Source organism: Oncorhynchus nerka, linkage group LG8 (assembly GCF_034236695.1).
Source record: "Oncorhynchus nerka isolate Pitt River linkage group LG8, Oner_Uvic_2.0, whole genome shotgun sequence".
NCBI classification, from domain to species: Eukaryota; Metazoa; Chordata; class Actinopteri; order Salmoniformes; family Salmonidae; genus Oncorhynchus; species Oncorhynchus nerka.
In genome coordinates, this window is record NC_088403.1 from 69,902,009 (window position 1) to 69,923,828 (window position 21,820).

Sequence of the window (21,820 nt, forward strand, 5' to 3'; positions counted from 1 at the left end):
CCAGGTGTCTGATACCGTTCCACTGATTCCACTCCAGCCAATACCATGAGCCCCTCCTCCTCAATTAAGGTGCCACCAACCTCCTGTGGAGTGTGTGTGTGCGTGTGTGTGTGTGTGTGTTCACCTTGTGTTCCTCTAGCTTCTTGCTGAGCAGCTGATCCCTGATGGCGATACACTCTGTCAGCGTGGTCAGAGTCTGGTTGGGGAGAAACTACAGCAGAGACAGGAGAGAGTTGAAAGACTCAGCGAGATGCACAACAATATATCAGCACGATTTTCACCACAACTAAGAGTACGAAGCACGAGGCTAAAGTTCTCCGGTGTTTTGGTTCCGCAACTATCGTGTTGTGGCAGACTGACGCGCAGCTGTGCACACGACTAGATCAGAGGAGGCTGGTGAGGGGAGGACGGCTCATATTAACGGCTGGAATGGAATGAATGAAATGGTGTTTATTCCGTTCAAGCCGTCCTCCCCTCACCAGCCTCCACTGGCGCAGATATTCTGTGACTCTTGTAAGTGTGTTGTTATGCAACATCTGTGTGTGTGTGTGTGTGTGTGTATGCCATCCAGGACCTACAGGTATGTGAATCCTTTGGACTTACCTGGATTTCTACATAAATTGGTCATAAATTGGTCATCGTCTAAGTCACAACAACAGACAAAAACAGTCTGCTTAAACTAATAACACTCAAACAATTATACGTTTTCATCTCTTTATTGAACACACAGTGTTAACATTCACAGTGTCATCAAGGCAAAGGATGGCTACTTTGAAGAATATAACATTTAAAATCAATTTTGATTTGTTAACTTTTTGGTTACTACTTGATTCAATATAATAATAATAATAATAATAATAATAATAATAATAACAACAACAATAATAATAATAATAATAATAATAATAATAATAATAATAATAATAATAATAATAATAATAATAATAATAATAATAATAATAATAATAATAACAATAATAACAACAATAATAATAATAACAATAATAATAATAATAATAATAATAATAATAATAATAATAATAATAATAATAATAATAATAATAATATAATAATAATAATAATATAATAATAATAATAATATAATAATAACAATAATATAATAATAATAATAATATAATAATAATAATAATAATAATAATAATAATAATAATAATAATAATAATAATAATAATAATAATAATAATAATAATAATAATAATAATAATAATAATAATAGTAATAATAATAATAATAATAATAATAATAATAATAATAATAATAATAATAATAATAATAGTAATAATAATAATTACAATAATGATCAATGTCTGTTGGGTGGTGGGGTCAGTAGGTTGGTGGGGGAAGGTTACATGCCTGTTGGTGGGGGCAGGGTAATGTCTAATGGTGGGGGGGGGGCAGGGTAATGTCTAATGTTTGGGGGGGGGCATAATGTCTGTTGGTGGGGGGCAGGGTAGATGTCTGTCTGTTTGGTGGGGGCAATGATCAATGTCTGTTGGGTGGTGGGGGCAGGGTAGTCTGTTGGTGGGGGCAGGTTAGATGTCTGTTGGTGGGGGCAGGGTAGATGTCTGTTGGTGGGGGGCAGGGTAGATGTCTGTTGGTGGGGGCAGGGTAGATGTCTGTTGGTGGGGGGCAGGGTAGATGTCTGTTGGTGGGGGGCAGGGTAGATGTCTGTTGGTGGGGGGCAGGGTAGATGTCTGTTGGTGGGGGCAGGGTAGATGTCTGTTGTGGGGGGTAGATGTCTGTGGGGGCAGGGTAGATGTCTGTTGGTGGGGGCAGGGTAGATGTCTGTTGGGGGCAGGGTTGGGGGGTGGGGGCAGGGTAGATGTCTGTTGGTGGGGGGCAGGGTAGATGTCTGTTGGTGGGGGGCAGGGTAGATGTCTGTTGGTGGGGGCAGGGTAGATGTCTGTTGGTGGGGGCAGGGTAGATGTCTGTTGGTGGGGGCAGGGTAGATGTCTGTCTGTTGGGGGCAGGGTAGATGTCTGTCTGTTTGGGGGCAGGGTAGATGTCTGTCTGTTGGGGGCAGGGGGTCAGATGTCTGTCTGTTTGGGGGCAGGGTAGATGTCTGTTGGTTGGGGGCAGGGTAGATGTCTGTCTGTTTGGGGGCAGGGTAGATGTCTGTTGTTTGGGGGCAGGGTAGATGTCTGTTGGTGGGGGCAGGGTAGATGTCTGTTGGTGGGGGGGATGTCTGGTAGATGTCTGTTGTTTGGGGGCAGGGTAGATGTCTGTCTGGTGGGGGCAGGGTAGATGTCTGTTGGTGGGGGCAGGGTAGATGTCTGTTGTGTGGGGGCAGGGTTGGTAGATGTCTCTGTTGTTGGTGGGGGCAGGGGGTAGATGTCTGTCTGTGGGGGCAGGGTGATGTCTGTTGGTGGGGGGCAGGGTAGATGTCTGTTGGTGGGGGCAGGCAGGGGTAGATGTCTGTTGGTGGGGGCAGGGTAGATGTCTGTTGGTGGGGGCAGGGTAGATGTCTGTTGGTGGGGGGGGGATGTAGATGTCTGTTGGTGGGGGCAGGGTAGATGTCTGTTGGTGGGGGCAGGGTAGATGTCTGTTGGTGGGGGCAGGGTAGATGTCTGTTGGTGGGGGCAGGGTAGATGTCTGTTGGTGGGGGCAGGGTAGATGTCTGTTGGTGGGGGGGTAGATGTCTGTTGGTGGGGGCAGGGTAGATGTCTGTTGGTGGGGGCAGGGTAGATGTCTGTTGGTTGGTGGGGGCAGGGTAGATGATGTCTGTTTGGGGGCAGGGTAGATGTCTGTTGTAGATGTCTGTTGGTGGGGGCAGGGTAGATGTCTGTTGGTTGGTGGGGGCAGGGTAGATGTCTGTTGGTGGGGGGCAGGGTAGATGTCTGTTGGTGGGGTCAGGGTAGATGTCTGTTGGTGGGGGCAGGGTAGATGTCTGTTGGTGGGGGCAGGGTAGATGTCTGTTGGTGGGGGCAGGGTAGATGTCTGTTGGTGGGGGCAGGGTAGATGTCTGTCTTGGTGGGGGCAGGGTAGATGTCTGTTGGTGGGGGCAGGGTAGATGTCTGTTGGTGGGGGCAGGGTAGATGTCTGTTGTCTGATGTCTGTTGGTGGGGGGTAGATGTCTGTAGATGTCTGTTGGTGGGGGCAGGGTAGATGTCTGTTGGTGGGGGGGGGGCAGGGTAGATGTCTGTTGGTGGGGGCAGGGTAGATGTCTGTTGGTGGGGGCAGGGTAGATGTCTGTTGGTGGGGGCAGGGTAGATGTCTGTTGGTGGGGGCAGGGTAGATGTCTGTTGGTGGGGGGCAGGCAGGTCTGTTGGTGGGGATGTCTGTCTGTTTGGGGGTCTGTTGGGGTGGTCTGTTGGGGGGGGGCAGGGTAGATGTCTGTTGGTGGGGGCAGGGTAGATGTCTGTTGTTGGGGGCAGGGTAGATGTCTGTTGGTGGGGGCAGGGTAGATGTCTGTTGGTGGGGGCAGGGTAGATGTCTGTTGTTTGGGGGCAGGGTAGATGTCTGTTGGTGGGGGCAGGATGTCTGTTGGTGGGGGCAGGGTAGATGTCTGTTGGTGGGGGCAGGGTAGATGTCTGTTGGTGGGGGGGGGTAGATGTCTGTTGGTGGGGGCAGGGATGTCTGATGTCTGTGTCTGTTGGGGGCAGGGTAGATGTCTGTTGGTGGGGGCAGGGTAGATGTCTGTTGGTGGGGGCAGGGTAGATGTCTGGGTGGGGGCAGATGTCTGTCTGTTTGGGGGCAGGGTAGATGTCTGTTGGTGGGGGCAGGGTAGATGTCTGTTGGTGGGGGCAGGGTAGATGTCTGTTGGTGGGGGCAGGGTAGATGTCTGTTGGTGGGGGCAGGGTAGATGTCTGTCTGTTTGGGGGCAGGGTAGATGTCTGTTGGTGGGGGGCAGGGTAGATGTCTGTTGGTGGGGGCAGGGTAGATGTCTGTCTGTTTGGGGGCAGGGTAGATGTCTGTCTGTTTGGGGGCAGGGTAGATGTCTGTTGGTGGGGGCAGGGTAGATGTCTGTTGGTGGGGGCAGGGTAGATGTCTGTCTGTTTGGGGGGCAGGGTAGATGTCTGTTGGGGGGGCAGGGTAGATGTCTGTTGGTGGGGGCAGGGTAGATGTCTGTTGGTGGGGGCAGGGTAGATGTCTGTTGGTGGGGGGCAGGGTAGATGTCTGTTGGTGGGGGGGGTAGATGTCTGTTGGTGGGGGCAGGGTAGATGTCTGTTGGTGGGGGCAGGGTAGATGTCTGTTGGTGGGGGCAGGGTAGATGTCTGTTGGTGGGGGCAGGGTAGATGTCTGTTGGGGGGCAGGGTAGATGTCTGTCTGGGGGGGCAGGGTAGATGTCTGTTGGTGGGGGCAGGGTAGATGTCTGTTGGTGGGGGGCAGGGTAGATGTCTGTTGTTTGTGGGGGCAGGGTAGATGTCTGTTGGTGGGGGCAGGGTAGATGTCTGTTGGTGGGGGCAGGGTAGATGTCTGTGTTTGGGGGCAGGGTAGAGGTAGATGTCTGTTGGTGGGGGCAGGGTAGATGTCTGTTGGTGGGGGTGGGGGCAGGGTAGATGTCTGTTGGTGGGGGCAGGGTAGATGTCTGTTGGTGGGGGCAGGGTAGATGTCTGTTGGTGGGGGCAGGGTAGATGTCTGTTGGTGGGGGCAGGGTAGATGTCTGTTGGTGGGGGCAGGGTAGATGTCTGTTGGTGGGGGCAGGGTAGATGTCTGTTGGTGGGGATGTCTGGGTGATGTCTGTCTGTTGGTGGGGGCAGGGTAGATGTCTGTTGGTGGGGCAGGGTAGATGTCTGTTGGTTGGGGGCAGGGTAGATGTCTGTTGGGGGGCAGGGTAGATGTCTGTTGGTGGGGGCAGGGTAGATGTCTGTGGTGGGGGCAGGGTAGATGTCTGTTGGTGGGGGCAGGGTAGATGTCTGTTGGTGGGGGCAGGGTAGATGTCTGTTGGTGGGGGCAGGGTAGATGTCTGTTGGTGGGGGCAGGGTAGATGTCTGTTGTGGGGGCAGGGTAGATGTCTGTTGGTGGGGGGCAGGGTAGATGTCTGTTGGTGATGTCTGTTGGTGGGGGCAGGGTAGATGTCTGTTGGTGGGGGCAGGGTAGATGTCTGTTGGTTGGGGGCAGGGTAGATGTCTGTTGGTGGGGGCAGGGTAGATGTCTGTTGGTGGGGGCAGGGTAGATGTCTGTTGGTGGGGGCTGTTGGTGGGGGGGTAGATGTCTGTTGGTGGGGGCAGGGTAGATGTCTGTTGGTGGGGGCAGGGTAGATGTCTGTTGGTGGGGGCAGGGTAGATGTCTGTCTGTTTGGGGGTCTGTTGGTGGGGCAGGGTAGATGTCTGTTGGTGGGGGCAGGGTAGATGTCTGTCTGTTTGGGGGCAGGGATGTCTGATGTCTGTCTGTCTGTTGGTGGGGGCAGGGTAGATGTCTGTCTGTTTGGGGGCAGGGTAGATGTCTGTCTGTTTGGGGGCAGGGTAGATGTCTGTCTGTTTGGGGGTTGGGGGGGGTAGATGTCTGTTGGTGGGGGGCAGGGTAGATGTCTGTTGGTGGGGGATGATGTCTGTTGGTGGGGGCAGGGTAGATGTCTGTTGGTGGGGGCAGGGTAGATGTCTGTTGGTGGGGGCAGGGTAGATGTCTGTTGGTGGGGGCAGGGTAGATGTCTGTTGGTGGGGGCAGGGTAGATGTCTGTTGGTGGGGGCAGGATGTCTGTTGGTGGGGGCAGGGTAGATGTCTGTTGGTGGGGGCAGGGTAGATGTCTGTTGGTGGGGGCAGGGTAGATGTCTGTTGGTTTGGGGGGCAGGGTAGATGTCTGTTGGTGGGGGTTGGTGGGGGCAGGGTAGATGTCTGTTGGTGGGGGCAGGGTAGATGTCTGTTGGTGGGGGCAGGGTAGATGTCTGTTGGTGGGGGCAGGGTAGATGTCTGTTGGTGGGGGCAGGGTAGATGTCTGTTGGTGGGGGCAGGGTAGATGTCTGTTGGTGGGGGCAGGGTAGATGTCTGTTGGTGGGGGCAGGGTAGATGTCTGTTGGTGGGGGCAGGGTAGATGTCTGTTGGTGGGGGGGCAGGGTAGATGTCTGTTGGTGGGGGCAGGGTAGATGTCTGTTGGTGGGGGCAGGGTAGATGTCTGTTGGTGGGGGCAGGGTAGATGTCTGTTGTGGGGGGCAGGGGTCTGTTGGTGGGGGCAGGGTAGATGTCTGTTGGTGGGGGCAGGGTAGATGTCTGTTGGGGGCAGGGGATGTCTGTTGGTGGGGGCAGATGTCTGTTGGTGGGGGCAGGGTAGATGTCTGTTGGTGGGGGCAGGGTAGATGTCTGTTGGTGGGGGCAGGGTAGATGTCTGTTGGTGGGGGCAGGGTAGATGTCTGTTGGTGGGGATGTCTGTTGGTGGGGGCAGAGATGTCTGTTGGTGGGGGCAGGGTAGATGTCTGTTGGTGGGGGCAGGGTAGATGTCTGTTGGTGGGGGGTAGATGTCTGTTGTTGGGGGGCAGGGTAGATGTCTGTTGGTGGGGGCAGGGTAGATGTCTGTTGGTGGGGGCAGGGTAGATGTCTGTTGGTGGGGGCAGGGTAGATGTCTGTTGGTGGGGGGCAGGGTAGATGTCTGTTGGTGGGGGTCTGGGGGGGCAGGGTAGATGTCTGTTGTTGGGGGCAGGGTAGATGTCTGTTGGTGGGGGGCAGGGTAGATGTCTGTTGGTGGGGGCAGGGTAGATGTCTGTTGGTGGGGGCAGGGTAGATGTCTGTTGGTGGGGGCAGGGTAGATGTCTGTTGGTGGGGATGTCAGGGGGGCAGATGTCTGTTGTTTGGGGGCAGGGTAGATGTCTGTTGGTGGGGGCAGGGTAGATGTCTGTTGGTGGGGGCAGGGTAGATGTCTGTTGGTGGGGGCAGGGTAGATGTCTGTTGGTGGGGGCAGGGTAGATGTCTGTTGTTGGGGGCAGGGTAGAGATGTCTGTTGGTGGGGGCAGGGTAGATGTCTGTTGGTGGGGGCAGGGTAGATGTCTGTTGTTGGGGGGCAGGGTAGATGTCTGTTGGTGGGGGCAGGGTAGATGTCTGTCTGTTGGGGGGGCAGGGTAGATGTCTGTTGGTGGGGGGTGGGGCAGGGTAGATGTCTGTTGGTGGGGGTGGGGGTAGATGTCTGTTGGTGGGGGCAGGGTAGATGTCTGTTGGTGGGGGCAGGGTAGATGTCTGTTGGTGGGGGCAGGGTAGATGTCTGTTGGTGGGGGCAGGGTAGATGTCTGTTGGTGATGGGGGGGGCAGGGTAGATGTCTGTTGGTGGGGGGGCAGGGTAGATGTCTGTTGGTGGGGGGGCAGGGTAGATGTCTGTTGGTGGGGGCAGGGTAGATGTCTGTTGGTGGGGGCAGGGTAGATGTCTGTTGGTGGGGGGGGCAGGGTAGATGTCTGTTGGTGGGGGCAGGGTAGATGTCTGTTGGTGGGGGCAGGGTAGATGTCTGTTGGGGGGGGTAGATGTCTGTTGGTGGGGGCAGGGTAGATCTGTCTGTTGTCTGTTGGTGGGGGCAGGGTAGATGTCTGTTGGTGGGGGCAGGGTAGATGTCTGTTGGTGGGGGCAGGGTAGATGTCTGTTGGTGGGGGCAGGGTAGATGTCTGTTGGTGGGGGCAGGGTAGATGTCTGTTGGTGGGGGCAGGGTAGATGTCTGTTGGTGGGGGCAGGGGATGTCTGCAGGGTAGATGTCTGTTGGTGGGGGCAGGGTAGATGTCTGTTGGTGGGGGCAGGTAGATGTCTGTTGGTGGGGGATGTCTGTTGGGTAGATGTCTGTTGGTGGGGGCAGGGTAGATGTCTGTTGGTGGGGGCAGGGTAGATGTCTGTCTGGTGGGGGCAGGGTAGATGTCTGTTGGTGGGGGCAGGGTAGATGTCTGTTGGTGGGGGCAGGGTAGATGTCTGTTGGTGGGGGCAGGGTAGATGTCTGTTGGTGGGGGCAGGGTAGATGTCTGTTGGTGGGGGCAGGGTAGATGTCTGTTGGTGGGGGCAGGGTAGATGTCTGTTGGTGGGGGCAGGGGTAGATGTCTGTTGTTGGGGGCAGGGTAGATGTCTGTTGGTGGGGGCAGGGTAGATGGGGGGGCAGGGTAGATGTCTGTTGGTGGGGGCAGGGTAGATGTCTGTTGGTGGGGGCAGGGTAGATGTCTGTTGGTGGGGGCAGGGTAGATGTCTGTTGGTGGGGGCAGGGTAGATGTCTGTTGGTGGGGGCAGGGTAGATGTCTGTTGGTGGGGGCAGGGTAGATGTCTGTTGGTGTCTGGGTGGGGCAGGGTAGATGTCTGTTGGTGGGGGCAGGGTAGATGTCTGTTGGTGGGGGCAGGGTAGATGTCTGTTGGTGGGGTAGATGTCTGGGTGGGGGTAGATGTCTGTTGGTGGGGGCAGGGTAGATGTCTGTTGGTGGGGGCAGGGTAGATGTCTGTTGGTGGGGGCAGGGTCTGTAGATGTCTGTTGGTGGGGGCAGGGTAGATGTCTGTTGGTGGGGGCAGGGTAGATGTCTGTTGTCTGTGGGGGGGCAGGGTAGATGTCTGTTGGTGGGGGCAGGGTAGATGTCTGTTGGTGGGGGGGCAGGGTAGATGTCTGTTGGTGGGGGCAGGGATGTCTGTTGGTTTGGGGCAGATGTCTGTTGGTGGGGGCAGGGTAGATGTCTGTTTGGGGGGCAGGGTGATGTCTGTTGGGGGGGCAGGGTAGATGTCTGTTGGTGGGGGCAGGGTAGATGTCTGTTGGTGGGGGCAGGGTAGATGTCTGTTGGTTGGGGGCAGGGTAGATGTCTGTTGGTGGGGGCAGGGTAGATGTCTGTTGTTTGGGGGCAGGGTAGATGTCTGTTGGTGGGGGCAGGGTAGATGTCTGTCTGTTTGGGGGCAGGGTAGATGTCTGTCTGGTGGGGGCAGGGTAGATGTCTGTTGGTGGGGGCAGGGTAGATGTCTGTTGGTGGGGGCAGGGTAGATGTCTGTTGGTGGGGGCAGGGTAGATGTCTGTTGGTGGGGGGGTAGGGTCTGTTTGGATGTCTGTTGGTGGGGGCAGGGTAGATGTCTGTTGGTGGGGGCAGGGTAGATGTCTGTTGGTGGGGGCAGGGTAGATGTCTGTTGGTGGGGGCAGGGTAGATGTCTGTTGGTGGGGGCAGGGTAGATGTCTGTTGGTGGGGGCAGATGTCTGTTGGTGGGGGATGTCTGTTGGTGGGGGCAGGGTAGATGTCTGTTGGTGGGGGCAGGGTAGATGTCTGTTGGTGGGGGCAGGGTAGATGTCTGTTGGTGGGGGCAGGGTAGATGTCTGTTGGTGGGGGCAGGGTAGATGTCTGTCTGTTTGGGGGCAGGGTAGATGTCTGTTGGTGGGGGCAGGGTAGATGTCTGGTGGGGGCAGGGTAGATGTCTGTGGGGGGGGCAGGGTAGATGTCTGTTGGTGGGGGCAGGGTAGATGTCTGGGGGGGGCAGGGTAGATGTCTGTTGGTGGGGGCAGGGTAGATAGATGTCTGTTGGTGGGGGCAGGGTAGATGTCTGTTGGTGGGGGCAGGGTAGATGTCTGTTGGTGGGGGCAGGGTAGATGTCTGTTGGTGGGGGGGCAGGGTAGATGTCTGTTGGTGGGGGCAGGGTAGATGTCTGTTGGTGGGGGCAGGGTAGATGTCTGTTGGTGGGGGCAGGGTAGATGTCTGTTGGTGGGGGCAGGGTAGATGTCTGTTGGTGGGGGCAGGGTAGATGTCTGTTGGTGGGGGCAGGGTAGATGTCTGTTGGTGGGGGCAGGGTAGATGTCTGTGTCTGTAGATGTCTGTTGGTGGGGGGCAGGGTAGATGTCTGTTGGTGGGGGGGGCAGGTCTGTTGGTGGGGGATGTCTGTTGGGGGCATGTCTGTCTGTTGGTGGGGGCAGGGTAGATGTCTGTCTGTTGGGGGCAGGGTAGATGTCTGTTGGTGGGGGCAGGGTAGATGTCTGTTGGTGGGGGCAGGGTAGATGTCTGTTGGTGGGGTTGCAGGGTAGATGTCTGTCTGTTTGGGGGCAGGGTAGATGTCTGTCTGTTGGGGGGGGGGCAGGGTAGATGTCTGTTGTTTGGGGGCAGGGTAGATGTCTGTTGGTGGGGGCAGGGTAGATGTCTGTTGGTGGGGGCAGGGTAGATGTCTGTTGGTGTTTGGGGGCAGGGTAGATGTCTGTTGGTGGGGGGTAGATGTCTGTTGGTGGGGGCAGGGTGATGTCTGTTGGTGGGGGCAGGGTAGATGTCTGTTGGTGGGGGTCAGGGGGTAGATGTCTGTTGGTGGGGGCAGGGTAGATGTCTGTTGTTGGGGGCAGGGTAGATGTCTGTTGGTGGGGGCAGGTCTGTTGGTGGAGATGTCTGTCTGTTCTGTTGTGGGGGCAGGGTAGATGTCTGTTGGTGGGGGCAGGGTAGATGTCTGTTGGTGGGGGCAGGGTAGATGTCTGTTGGTGGGGGCAGGGTAGATGTCTGTTGGTGGGGGCAGGGTAGATGTCTGTTGGTGGGGGCAGGGTAGATGTCTGTTGGTGGGGGCAGGGTAGATGTCTGTTGGTGGGGGGCAGGGTAGATGTCTGTTGGTGGGGGGCAGGGTAGATGTCTGTTGGTGGGGGCAGGGTAGATGTCTGTTGGTGGGGGCAGGGTAGATGTCTGTTGGTGGGGGCAGGGTAGATGTCTGTTGGTGGGGGCAGGGTAGATGTCTGTTGGTGGGGGCAGGGTAGATGTCTGTTGGTGGGGGCAGGGTAGATGTCTGTTGGTGGGGGCAGGGTAGATGTCTGTTGGTGGGGGCAGGGTAGATGTCTGTTGGTGGGGGCAGGGTAGATGTCTGTTGGTGGGGATGTCTGTTGGTGGGGGCAGGGTAGATGTCTGTTGGTGGGGGCAGGGTAGATGTCTGTTGGTGGGGGCAGGGTAGATGTCTGTTTGGTGGGGCAGGGTAGATGTCTGTTGGTGGGATGTCTGTTGGTTTGGGGCAGGGTAGATGTCTGTTGGGGTGGGGGCAGGGTAGATGTCTGTTGGTGGGGGCAGGGTAGATGTCTGTTGGTGGGGGCAGGGTAGATGTCTGTTGGTGGGGGCAGGGTAGATGTCTGTTGTTTGGGGGCAGGGTAGATGTCTGTTGGTGGGGGCAGGGTAGATGTCTGTTGGTGGGGGCAGGGTAGATGTCTGTTGGGGGGCAGGGTGTCTGGGGGGGCAGGGTAGATGTCTGTTGGTGGGGGCAGGGTAGATGTCTGTTGGTGGGGGCAGGGTAGATGTCTGTTGGTGGGGGCAGGGTAGATGTCTGTTGGTGGGGGCAGGGTAGATGTCTGTTGGTGGGGGCAGGGTAGATGTCTGTTGGTGGGGGCAGGGTAGATGTCTGTTGGATGTCTGTTGGGGGGCAGGGTAGATGTCTGTTGGTGGGGGCAGGGTAGATGTCTGTTGGTGGGGGCAGGGTAGATGTCTGTTGGTGGGGGCAGGGTAGATGTCTGTTGGTGGGGGGGGGCAGGGTAGATGTCTGTTGGTGGGGGCAGGATGTAGATGTCTGTTGGTGGGGGGGGTGGATGTCAGGGTAGATGTCTGTTGGTGGGGGCAGGGTAGATGTCTGTTGGTGGGGGCAGGGTAGATGTCTGTTGGTGGGGGCAGGGTAGATGTCTGTTGGTGGGGGCAGGGTAGATGTCTGTTGGTGGGGGCAGGGATGTCTGTCTGTTTGGGGATGATGTCTGTTGGTGGGGGCAGGGTAGATGTCTGTTGGTGGGGGCAGGGTAGATGTCTGTTGTTGGGGGGCAGGGTAGATGTCTGTTGTTGGGGGCAGGATGTCTGTAGATGTCTGTTGGTGGGGGCAGGGTAGATGTCTGTTGTTGTGTTGTCTGTTGGGGGGGCAGGGTAGATGTCTGTTGGTGGGGGGGGGGTAGATGTCTGTTGGTGGGGGGCAGGGTAGATGTCTGTTGGTGGGGGCAGGGTAGATGTCTGTTGGTGGGGGCAGGGTAGATGTCTGTTGGTGGGGGCAGGGTAGATGTCTGTTGGTGGGGGCAGGGTAGATGTCTGTTGGTGGGGGCAGGGTAGATGTCTGTTGGTGGGGGCAGGGTAGATGTCTGTTGGTGGGGGGGTAGATGTCTGTTGGGGGGCAGATGTCTGTTGGTGGGGGCAGGGTAGATGTCTGTTGTTGGGGCAGGGTAGATGTCTGTTGGTGGGGGCAGGGTAGATGTCTGTTGGTGGGGGCAGGGTAGATGTCTGTTGGTGGGGGGCAGGGTAGATGTCTGTTGGTGGGGCAGGGTAGATGTCTGTTGGGGGGGGTAGATGTCTGTTGGTGGGGGATGTCAGGGTAGATGTCTGTTGGTGGGGGCAGGGTAGATGTCTGTCTGTTTGGGGGCAGGGTAGATGTCTGTTGGTGGGGGCAGGGTAGATGTCTGTTGGTGGGGGCAGGGTAGATGTCTGTTGGTGGGGGCAGGGTAGATGTCTGTCTGGTGGGGGCAGGGTAGATGTCTGTTGGTGGGGGGGCAGGGTAGATGTCTGTTGTTGGGGGCAGGGTAGATGTCTGTCTGTTGGGGGCAGGGTAGATGTCTGTTGGTGGGGGCAGGGTAGATGTCTGTTGTTGGGGGCAGGGTAGATGTCTGTTGGTGGGGGCAGATGTCTGTTGGTGGGGGCAGGGTATGTCTGTTGTTTGGGGGGCAGGGGATGTCTGTTGGTAGATGTCTGTTGGTGGGGGCAGGGTAGATGTCTGTTGGTGGGGGCAGGGGGGGCAGATGTCTGTTGTTGGGGGCAGGGTAGATGTCTGTTGTTGGGGGCAGGGTAGATGTCTGTTGGTGGGGGCAGGGTAGATGTCTGTTGGTGGGGGCAGGGTAGATGTCTGTTGGTGGGGGGGGCAGGGTAGATGTCTGTTGGTGGGGGCAGGGTAGATGTCTGTTGGTTGGTGGGGGCAGGGTAGATGTCTGTTGTGGGGCAGGGTAGATGTCTGTTGGTGGGGGCAGGGTAGATGTCTGTTGTTGGGGGGGTAGATGTCTGTTGGTGGGGGGGTAGATGTCTGTTGGTGGGGGCAGGGTAGATGTCTGTTGGTGGGGGCAGGGTAGATGTCTGTTGGTGGGGGCAGGGTAGATGTCTGTTGTTGGGGGGGCAGGGTAGATGTCTGTTGGTGGGGGCAGGGTAGATGTCTGTTGGTGGGGGCAGGGTAGATGTCTGTTGGGGGCAGGGTGTCTGGGGCAGGGTAGATGTCTGTTGGTGGGGGCAGGGTAGATGTCTGTTGTTGGGGGCAGATGTCTGTTGGTTGGATGTGTCTGTTGGTTGGGGGCAGGGTAGATGTCTGTTGGTGTTGGGGGGGGGTAGATGTCTGTCTGTTGGGGGGGCAGGGTAGATGTCTGTTGGTGGGGGGCAGGGTAGATGTCTGTTGGTGGGGGGGCAGGGTAGATGTCTGTTGGTGGGGGCAGGGTAGATGTCTGTTGGTGGGGGCAGGGTAGATGTCTGTTGGTGGGGGCAGGGTAGATGTCTGTTGGTGGGGGCAGGGTAGATGTCTGTTGGTGGGGGCAGGGTAGATGTCTGTTGGTGGGGGCAGGGTAGATGTCTGTCTGTTGGGGGGCAGGGTAGATGTCTGTTGGTGGGGCAGGGTAGATGTCTGTTGGTGGGGGCAGGGTAGATGTCTGTTGGTGGGGGGGCAGGGTAGATGTCTGTTGGTGGGGGCAGGGTAGATGTCTGTTGGTGGGGGCAGGGTAGATGTCTGTTGTTTGGGGGCAGGGTAGATGTCTGTTTGGGGGCAGGGTAGATGTCTGTTGGTGGGGGCAGGGTAGATGTCTGTCTGTTGGTGGGGGCAGGGTAGATGTCTGTTGGTGGGGGCAGGGTAGATGTCTGTTGGTGGGGGCAGGGTAGATGTCTGTTGGTGGGGGCAGGGTAGATGTCTGTTGTTGGTGGGGTCTGCAGGGTAGATGTCTGTTGTTGGGGGGCAGGGTAGATGTCTGTTGGTGGGGGCAGGGTAGATGTCTGTTGGTGGGGGCAGGGTAGATGTCTGTAGATGTCTGTTGTGGGGGCAGGGTAGATGTCTGTTGGTGGGGGCAGGGTAGATGTCTGTTTGGTGGGGGTCAGGGTAGATGTCTGTCTGTTGGGGGCAGGGTAGATGTCTGTTGGTGGGGGCAGGGTAGGCAGGGTAGATGTCTGTCTGGTGGGGGGGCAGGGTAGATGTCTGTTGGTGGGGGGGGGCAGGGTAGATGTCTGTTGGTGGGGGCAGGGTAGATGTCTGTTGGTGGGGGCAGGGTAGATGTCTGTTGGTGGGGGCAGGGTAGATGTCTGTTGGTGGGGGCAGGGTAGATGTCTGTTGGGGGCAGGGGGGGGCAGGGTAGATGTCTGTTGGTGGGGGCAGGGTAGATGTCTGTTGGTGGGGGCAGGGTAGATGTCTGTTGGTGGGGGCAGGGTAGATGTCTGTTGGTGGGGGCAGGGTAGATGTCTGTTGGTGGGGGGGCAGGGTAGATGTCTGTTGGTGGGGGCAGGGTAGATGTCTGTTGGTGGGGGCAGGGTAGATGTCTGTTGGTGGGGGCAGGGTAGATGTCTGTTGGTGGGGGCAGGGTAGATGTCTGTTGGTGGGGGCAGGGTAGATGTCTGTTGGTGGGGGCAGGGTAGATGTCTGTTGGTGGGGGGGTAGGGTAGATGTCTGGGGGCAGGGTAGATGTCTGTTGGTGGGGGGGGGTAGGGTAGATGTCTGTTGGTGGGGGCAGGGTAGATGTCTGTTGGTGGGGGCAGGGTAGATGTCTGTTGGGGGGGCAGATGGTAGATGTCTGTTGGTGGGGGCAGGGTAGATGTCTGTTGGTGGGGGCAGGGTAGATGTCTGTTGGTGGGGGCAGGGTAGATGTCTGTTGGTGGGGGCAGGGTAGATGTCTGTTGGTGGGGGCAGGGTAGATGTCTGTTGGTGGGGGCAGGGTAGATGTCTGTTGGTGGGGGCAGGGTAGATGTCTGTGTTGGTGGGGGCAGGGTAGATGTCTGTTGGTGGGGGCAGGGTAGATGTCTGTTGGTGGGGGCAGGGTAGATGTCTGTCTGTGGTGGGGGCAGGGTAGATGTCTGTTGGTGGGGGCAGGGTAGATGTCTGTTGGTGGGGGCAGGGTAGATGTCTGTGTCTGTTGTGGGGGCAGGGTAGATGTCTGTTGGTGGGGGCAGGGTAGATGTCTGTTGGTGGGGGCAGGGTAGATGTCTGTTGGTGGGGGCAGGGTAGATGTCTGTTGGTGGGGGCAGGGTAGATGTCTGTTGGTGGGGGCAGGGTAGATGTCTGTTGGTGGGGGGCAGGGTAGATGTCTGTTGGTGGGGGCAGGGTAGATGTCTGTTGGTGGGGGCAGGGTAGATGTCTGTTGGTGGGGGCAGGGTAGATGTCTGTTGGTGGGGGCAGGGTAGATGTCTGTTGGTGGGGGCAGGGTAGATGTCTGTTGGTGGGGGCAGGGTAGATGTCTGTTGGTGGGGGCAGGGTAGATGTCTGTTGGTGGGGGCAGGGTAGATGTCTGTTGGTGGGGGTAGATGTCTGTTGGTGGGGGCAGATGTCTGTTGGTGGGGGCAGGGTAGATGTCTGTGGTGGGGGCAGGGTGATGTCTGGGGGCAGGGTAGATGTCTGTTGGTGGGGGGGCAGGGTAGATGTCTGTTGGTGGGGGCAGGGTAGATGTCTGTTGGTGGGGGCAGGGTAGATGTCTGTTGGTGGGGGCAGGGTAGGTCTGTTGGTGGGGCAGGGTAGATGTCTGTTGGTCTGATGTCTGTGGGGGCAGGGTAGATGTCTGTTGGTGGGGGCAGGGTAGATGTCTGTTGGTGGGGGCAGGGTAGATGTCTGTTGGTGGGGGCAGGGTAGATGTCTGTTGGTGGGGGCAGGGTAGATGTCTGTTGGTGGGGGCAGGGTAGATGTCTGTTGGTGGGGGCAGGGTAGATGTCTGTTGGTGGGGGCAGGGTAGATGTCTGTTGGTGGGGGGCAGGGTAGATGTCTGTTGGTGGGGGCAGGGTAGATGTCTGTTGGTGGGGGCAGGGTAGATGTCTGTTGGTGGGGGGTAGATGTCAGGGTAGATGTCTGTCTGTTGGGGGCAGGGTAGATGTCTGTTGGTGGGGGCAGGGTAGTCTGTCTGTTGTTGGGGGCAGGGTAGATGTCTGTTGGTGGGGGCAGGGTAGATGTCTGTTGGTGGGGGCAGGGTAGATGTCTGTCTGTTTGGGGGGCAGGGTAGATGTCTGTTGGTGGGGGCAGGGTAGATGTCTGTTGTTGGGGGCAGGGTGATGTCTGGGGGGGGCAGGGTAGATGTCTGTTGGTGGGGGCAGGGCAGATGTCTGTTGGTGGGGGGGTAGATGTCAGGGTAGATGTCTGTTGGTGGGGGCAGGGTAGATGTCTGTTGGTGGGGGCAGGGTAGATGTCTGTTGGTGGGGGCAGGGTAGATGTCTGTTGGTGGGGGGCAGGGTAGATGTCTGTTGGTGGGGGCAGGGTAGATGTCTGTTGGTGGGGGCAGGGTAGATGTCTGTTGGTGGGGGCAGGGTAGATGTCTGTTGGTTGGTGGGGGGTGGGGGTAGATGTCTGTTGGGGGCAGGGGGTCTGTTGGTGGGGGCAGGGTAGATGTCTGTTGGTGGGGGCAGGGTAGATGTCTGTTGGTGGGGGCAGGGTAGATGTCTGTTGGTGGGGGGTGGGGGCAGGGTAGATGTCTGTTGGTGGGGTGGGGGGTAGATGTCTGTTGGTGGGGGCAGGGTAGATGTCTGTTGGTGGGGGCAGGGTAGATGTCTGTTGGTGGGGGCAGGGTAGATGTCTGTTGTTGGGGGCAGGGTAGATGTCTGTTGGTGGGGGCAGGGTAGATGTCTGTTGGTGGGGGCAGGGTAGATGTCTGTTGGTGGGGGCAGGGTAGATGTCTGTTGGTGGGGGCAGGGTAGATGTCTGTTGTTGGGGGGCAGGGTAGATGTCTGTTGGTGGGGGCAGGGTAGATGTCTGTTGGGGGGGGAGGGTAGATGTCTGTTGGTGGGGGAAGGGTAGATGTCTGTTGGTGGGGGCAGGGTAGATGTCTGTTGGTGGGGGCAGGGTAGATGTCTGTTGTTGGGGCAGGGTAGATGTCTGTTGTTGGGGCAGGGTAGATGTCTGTTGGTGGGGGCAGGGTAGATGTCTGTTTGGGGGGGTATGGACCGGGTTGTTGTCTGTTGGTGGGGGCAGGGTAGATGTCTGTTTGGGGGGGTACGGCCAGCAGCCTGATGGTCTGGGGGTAGAAACAGCTGACTAGTGGTGTCTATTCAGCAGCCTGATGGTCTGGGGGTAGAAACAGCTGACTAGTGGTGTCTATTCAGCATCCTGATGGTCTGATGGTAGAAACAGCTGACTAGTGGTGTCTATTCAGCAGCCTGATGGTAGAAACAGCTGACTAGTGGTGTCTATTCAGCAGCCTGATGGTCTGGAGATAGAAACAGCTGACTAGTGGTGTCTATTCAGCAGCCTGATGGTCTGATGGTAGAAACAGCTGACTAGTGGTGTCTATTCAGCAGCCTGATGGTAGAAACAGCTGACTAGTGGTGTCTATTCAGCAGCCTGATGGTAGAAACAGCTGACTAGTGGTGTCTATTCAGCAGTCTGATGGTAGAAACAGCTGACTACTGGTGTCTATTCAGCAGCCTGATGGTCTGGGGGTAGAAACAGCTGACTATTGGTGTCTATTCAGTAGCCTGATGGTCTGGGGACAGAAACAGCTGACTAGTGGTGTCTATTCAGCAGTCTGATGGTAGAAACAGCTGACTAGTGGTGTCTATTCAACAGCCTGATGGTCTGGAGATAGAAACAGCTGACTAGTGGTGTCTATTCAGCAGCCTGATGGTCTGGGGACAGAAACAGCTGACTAGTGGTGTCTATTCAGCAGTCTGATGGTAGAAACAGCTGACTAGTGGTGTCTATTCAGCAGTCTGATGGTATAAACAGCTGACTAGTGGTGTCTATTCAACAGCCTGATGGTCTGGAGATAGAAACAGCTGACTAGTGGTGTCTATTCAGCAGCCTGATGGTCTGGGCGTAGAAACAGCTGACTAGTGGTGTCCATTCAGCAGCCTGATGGTAGAAACAGCTGACTAGTGGTGTCTATTCAGCAGCCTGATGGTCTGGAGATAGAAACAGCTGACTAGTGGTGTCTATTCAGCAGCCTGATGGTCTGATGGTAGAAACAGCTGACTAGTGGTGTCTATTCAGCAGCCTGATGGTAGAAACAGCTGACTAGTGGTGTCTATTCAGCAGTCTGATGGTAGAAACAGCTGACTAGTGGTGTCTATTCAGCAGCCTGATGGTCTGATGGTAGAAACAGCTGACTAGTGGTGTCTATTCAGCAGCCTGATGGTAGAAACAGCTGACTAGTGGTGTCTATTCAGCAGTCTGAATGTAGAAACAGCTGACTAGTGGTGTCTATTCAGCAGCCTGATGGTCTGGGGGTAGAAACAGCTGACTATTGGTGTCTATTCAGTAGCCTGATGGTCTGGGGACAGAAACAGCTGACTAGTGGTGTCTATTCAGCAGTCTGATGGTAGAAACAGCTGACTAGTGGTGTCTATTCAACAGCCTGATGGTCTGGAGATAGAAACAGCTGACTAGTGGTGTCTATTCAGCAGCCTGATGGTCTGGGGACAGAAACAGCTGACTAGTGGTGTCTATTCAGCAGTCTGATGGTAGAAACAGCTGACTAGTGGTGTCTATTCAACAGCCTGATGGTCTGGAGATAGAAACAGCTGACTAGTGGTGTCTATTCAACAGCCTGATGGTCTTCCAGTTATCTCCCTGATGCTCCGGTATTGCCCGTGTCTGAGTGATGTTAGCGGCGAGAACAAGCCGTGGCTGGGGTCCCCCGGTGGCTGGGGTTTCCAGCTGGCTGGGGTTCCCAGGTGGCTGGGGTTCCCAGGTGCATGGGGTTCCCCGGTGGCTGGGGTTCCCCGGTGGCTGGGGTTCTCAGCTGGCTGGGGTTTCCAGCTGGCTGGGGTTCCCAGGTGGCTGGGGTTCCCAGGTGCATGGGGTTCCCCGGTGGCTGGGGTTCCCAGCTGGCTGGGGTTCCCAGCTGGCTGGGGTCCCCCGGTGGCTGGGGTCCCCCGGTGGCTGGGGTTCTCAGCTGGCTGGGGTTCCCAGGTGGCTGGGGTTCCCAGCTGGCTGGGGTCCCCCGGTGGCTGGGGTCCCCTGGTGGCTGGGGTTCCCAGGTGGCTGGGGTCCCCCGGTGGCTGGGATTCCCAGGTGGCTGGGGTCCCCCGGTGGCTGGGATTCCCAGGTGGCTGGGGTCCCCCGGCTCTCGATGGTGGTCCTGTAGAACACTGTGATGGCCCTCTGTTACAAGCCGCATTTCTTCAGCATCCCGGTTTGACTATTTCAGCTTCTCGGAGACGTCGAGGAACTTGAAGTCTTTTACCGTCCCTCATTGATGAGGAGGTGCCCAGCGTGGTCCATCTTGGAATCCACAATCAGCTCCTTTGCTTTGCTGGTGTTGAGGGAGAGGTTGTTTACGCCGTCAGAGTGTGTGAGGCTATGCAGTTGTGGGTATACAGGAGCAGACTGAGGACTCAGCCATGTTGAGAATCAGTGTCAAGGAGATAACGTTGCCTACCTTCACCACCTGGGGGCGGCCCTCCAGGAAGTCCAGGACCAAGCTGCATAGAGGAGTTCAGTCCCAGTGCTGTGAATTGACTGGGCTAGGGATGTCGTCTAGGCCGCGAGGGTTAACATGTTTCAATGACTTATATACGTCCTCCGTGGAGACCTCGGCGTCCTCTGGGGCTCTCCTCGACAGCTCAGAGTCATCGTGTGCGAGCAAAAAGGTGTTTAGCTCGTCCAGTAGGGCAGCGTTGTCCGTCACGTGACTGGCTTTCTCTTTGTAAATAGTGATCATTAGATAATACAGTATGCCTCACGTCAGACCCGCTAAATTGCTCCTCCACTTTGTTGTCCCTATACTTGTGTTTCGCTGTCTTGATCGATCTGCGTAGGTCATATTTGTTTAAAACCTCTTAGTGATCCCTTCGCGCGCCAGTCCCGTTATAACGGCATTGATTTGACAACACCCAGTGAAATAGCAGCGCGCCAAATTCAAAAACAGAAGTAGTCATAATAATAATTCATAAATCATACAAGTGTTATACACCGGTTTAAAGACTAACTTCTTGTTAATTTCAGGCTCCTCCCTCTCAGGGCTGGGCGTCTCAGGCTCCACCCTCTCAGGGCTGGGCGTCTCAGGCTCCACCCTCTCAGGGCTGGGCGTCTCAGGCTCCTCCCTCTCAGGGCTGGGCGTCTCAGGCTCCTCCCTCTCAGGGCTGGGCGTCTCAGGCTCCTCCCTCTCAGGGCTGGGCGTCTCAGGCTCCTCCCTCTCTGGGCTGTGCGTCTCAGGCTCCACCCTCTCAGGGCTGGGCGTCTCAGGCTCCACCCTCTCAGGGCTGGGCGTCTCAGGCTCCACCCTCTCAGGGCTGGGCGTTTCAGGCTCCTCCCTCTCAGGGCTGGGCGTCTCAGGCTCCTCCCTCTCTGGGCTGTGCGTCTCAGGCTCCACCCTCTCAGGGCTGGGCGTCTCAGGCTCCACCCTCTCAGGGCTGGGCGTCTCAGGCTCCACCCTCTCAGGGCTGGGCGTTTCAGGCTCCTCCCTCTCAGGGCTGGGCGTCTCAGGCTCCTCCTTCTCAGGGCTGGGCGTCTCAGGCTCCACCCTCTCAGAGCTGGGCGTCTCAGGCTCCACCCTCTCAGAGCTGGGCGTCTCAGGCTCCACCCTCTCAGAGCTGGGCGTCTCAGGCTCCACCCTCTCAGAGCTGGGCGTCTCAGGCTCCACCCTCTCAGAGCAGGGCGTCTCAGGCTCCTCCCTCTCAGGGCTGGGCGTCTCAGGCTCCTCCCTCTCAGGGCTGGGCGTCTCAGGCTCCACCCTCTGAGGGCTGGGCGTTTCAGGCTCCTCCCTCTCAGGGCTGGGCGTCTCAGGCTCCTCCCTCTCAGGGCTGGGCGTCTCAGGCTCCACCCTCTCAGAGCTGGGCGTCTCAGGCTCCACCCTCTCAGAGCTGGGCGTCTCAGGCTCCACCCTCTCAGAGCTGGGCGTCTCAGGCTCCACCCTCTCAGAGCTGGGAGTCTCAGGCTCCTCCCTCTCAGGGCTGGGCGTGTCAGGATCCACCCTCTCAGGGCTGGGCGTCTCAGGCTCCACCCTCTCAGGGCTGGGCGTCTCAGGCTCCACCCTCTCAGGGCTGGGCGTCTCAGGCTCCACCGTCTCAGGCTCCACCCTCTCAGGGCTGGGCGTCTCAGGCTCCACCCTCTCAGGGCTGGGCGTCTCAGGCTCCACCCTCTCAGGGCTGGGCGTTTCAGGCTCCACCCTCTCAGGGCTGCGCGTCTCAGGCTTTACCCTCTCTGGGCTGGGCGTGTCAGGCTCCACCCTCTCAGGGCTGGGCGTCTCAGGCTCTACCCTCTCAGGGCTGGGCGTCTCAGGCTCCACCCTCTCAGGGCTGGGCGTCTCAGGCTCCACCGTCTCAGGGCTGGGCGTCCCAGGCTCCACCCTCTCAGGGCTGGGCGTATCAGGCTCCACCCTCTCAGGGCTGGGCGTCTCAGGCTCCACCCTCTCAGGGCTGGGCGTCTCAGGCTCCACCCTCTCAGGGCTGGGCGTCTCAGGCTCCACCCTCTCAGGGCTGGGCGTCTCAGGCTCCACTGTCTCAGGCTCCACCCTCTCAGGGCTGGGCGTCTCAGGCTCCACCCTCTCAGGGCTGGGCGTCTCAGGCTCCACCGTCTCAGGCTCCACCCTCTCAGGGCTGGGCGTCTCCAGGCTCCACCGTCTCAGGGCTGGGCGTCTCAGGCTCCACCCTCTCAGGGCTGGGCGTCTCAGGCTCCACCCTCTCAGGGCTGGGCGTCTCAGGCTCCACCCTCTCAGGGCTGGGCGTCTCAGGCTCCACCCTCTCAGGGCTGGGCGTCTCAGGCTCCACCGTCTCAGGGCTGGGCGTCTCAGGCTCCACCGTCTCAGGCTCCACCCTCTCAGGGCTGGGCATCTCAGGCTCCACCGTCTCAGGCTCCACCCTCTCA

At 57.5% G+C, this 21,820-nt stretch overlaps 1 protein-coding gene across 1 annotated transcript in view; it reads right to left on the reverse strand.

Moving 5' to 3' along the window:
• The window catches only part of LOC135572987 (steroid 17-alpha-hydroxylase/17,20 lyase), a 46,115-nt gene that overhangs the window by 7,305 nt on the left and 16,990 nt on the right, over window positions 1–21,820 (reverse strand). The window contains exon 6 of the mRNA XM_065022030.1: window positions 125–211. Within this exon, the coding sequence (XP_064878102.1) occupies window positions 125–211 (87 nt within the window). The remainder of the gene's footprint in view (window positions 1–124; window positions 212–21,820) is intronic.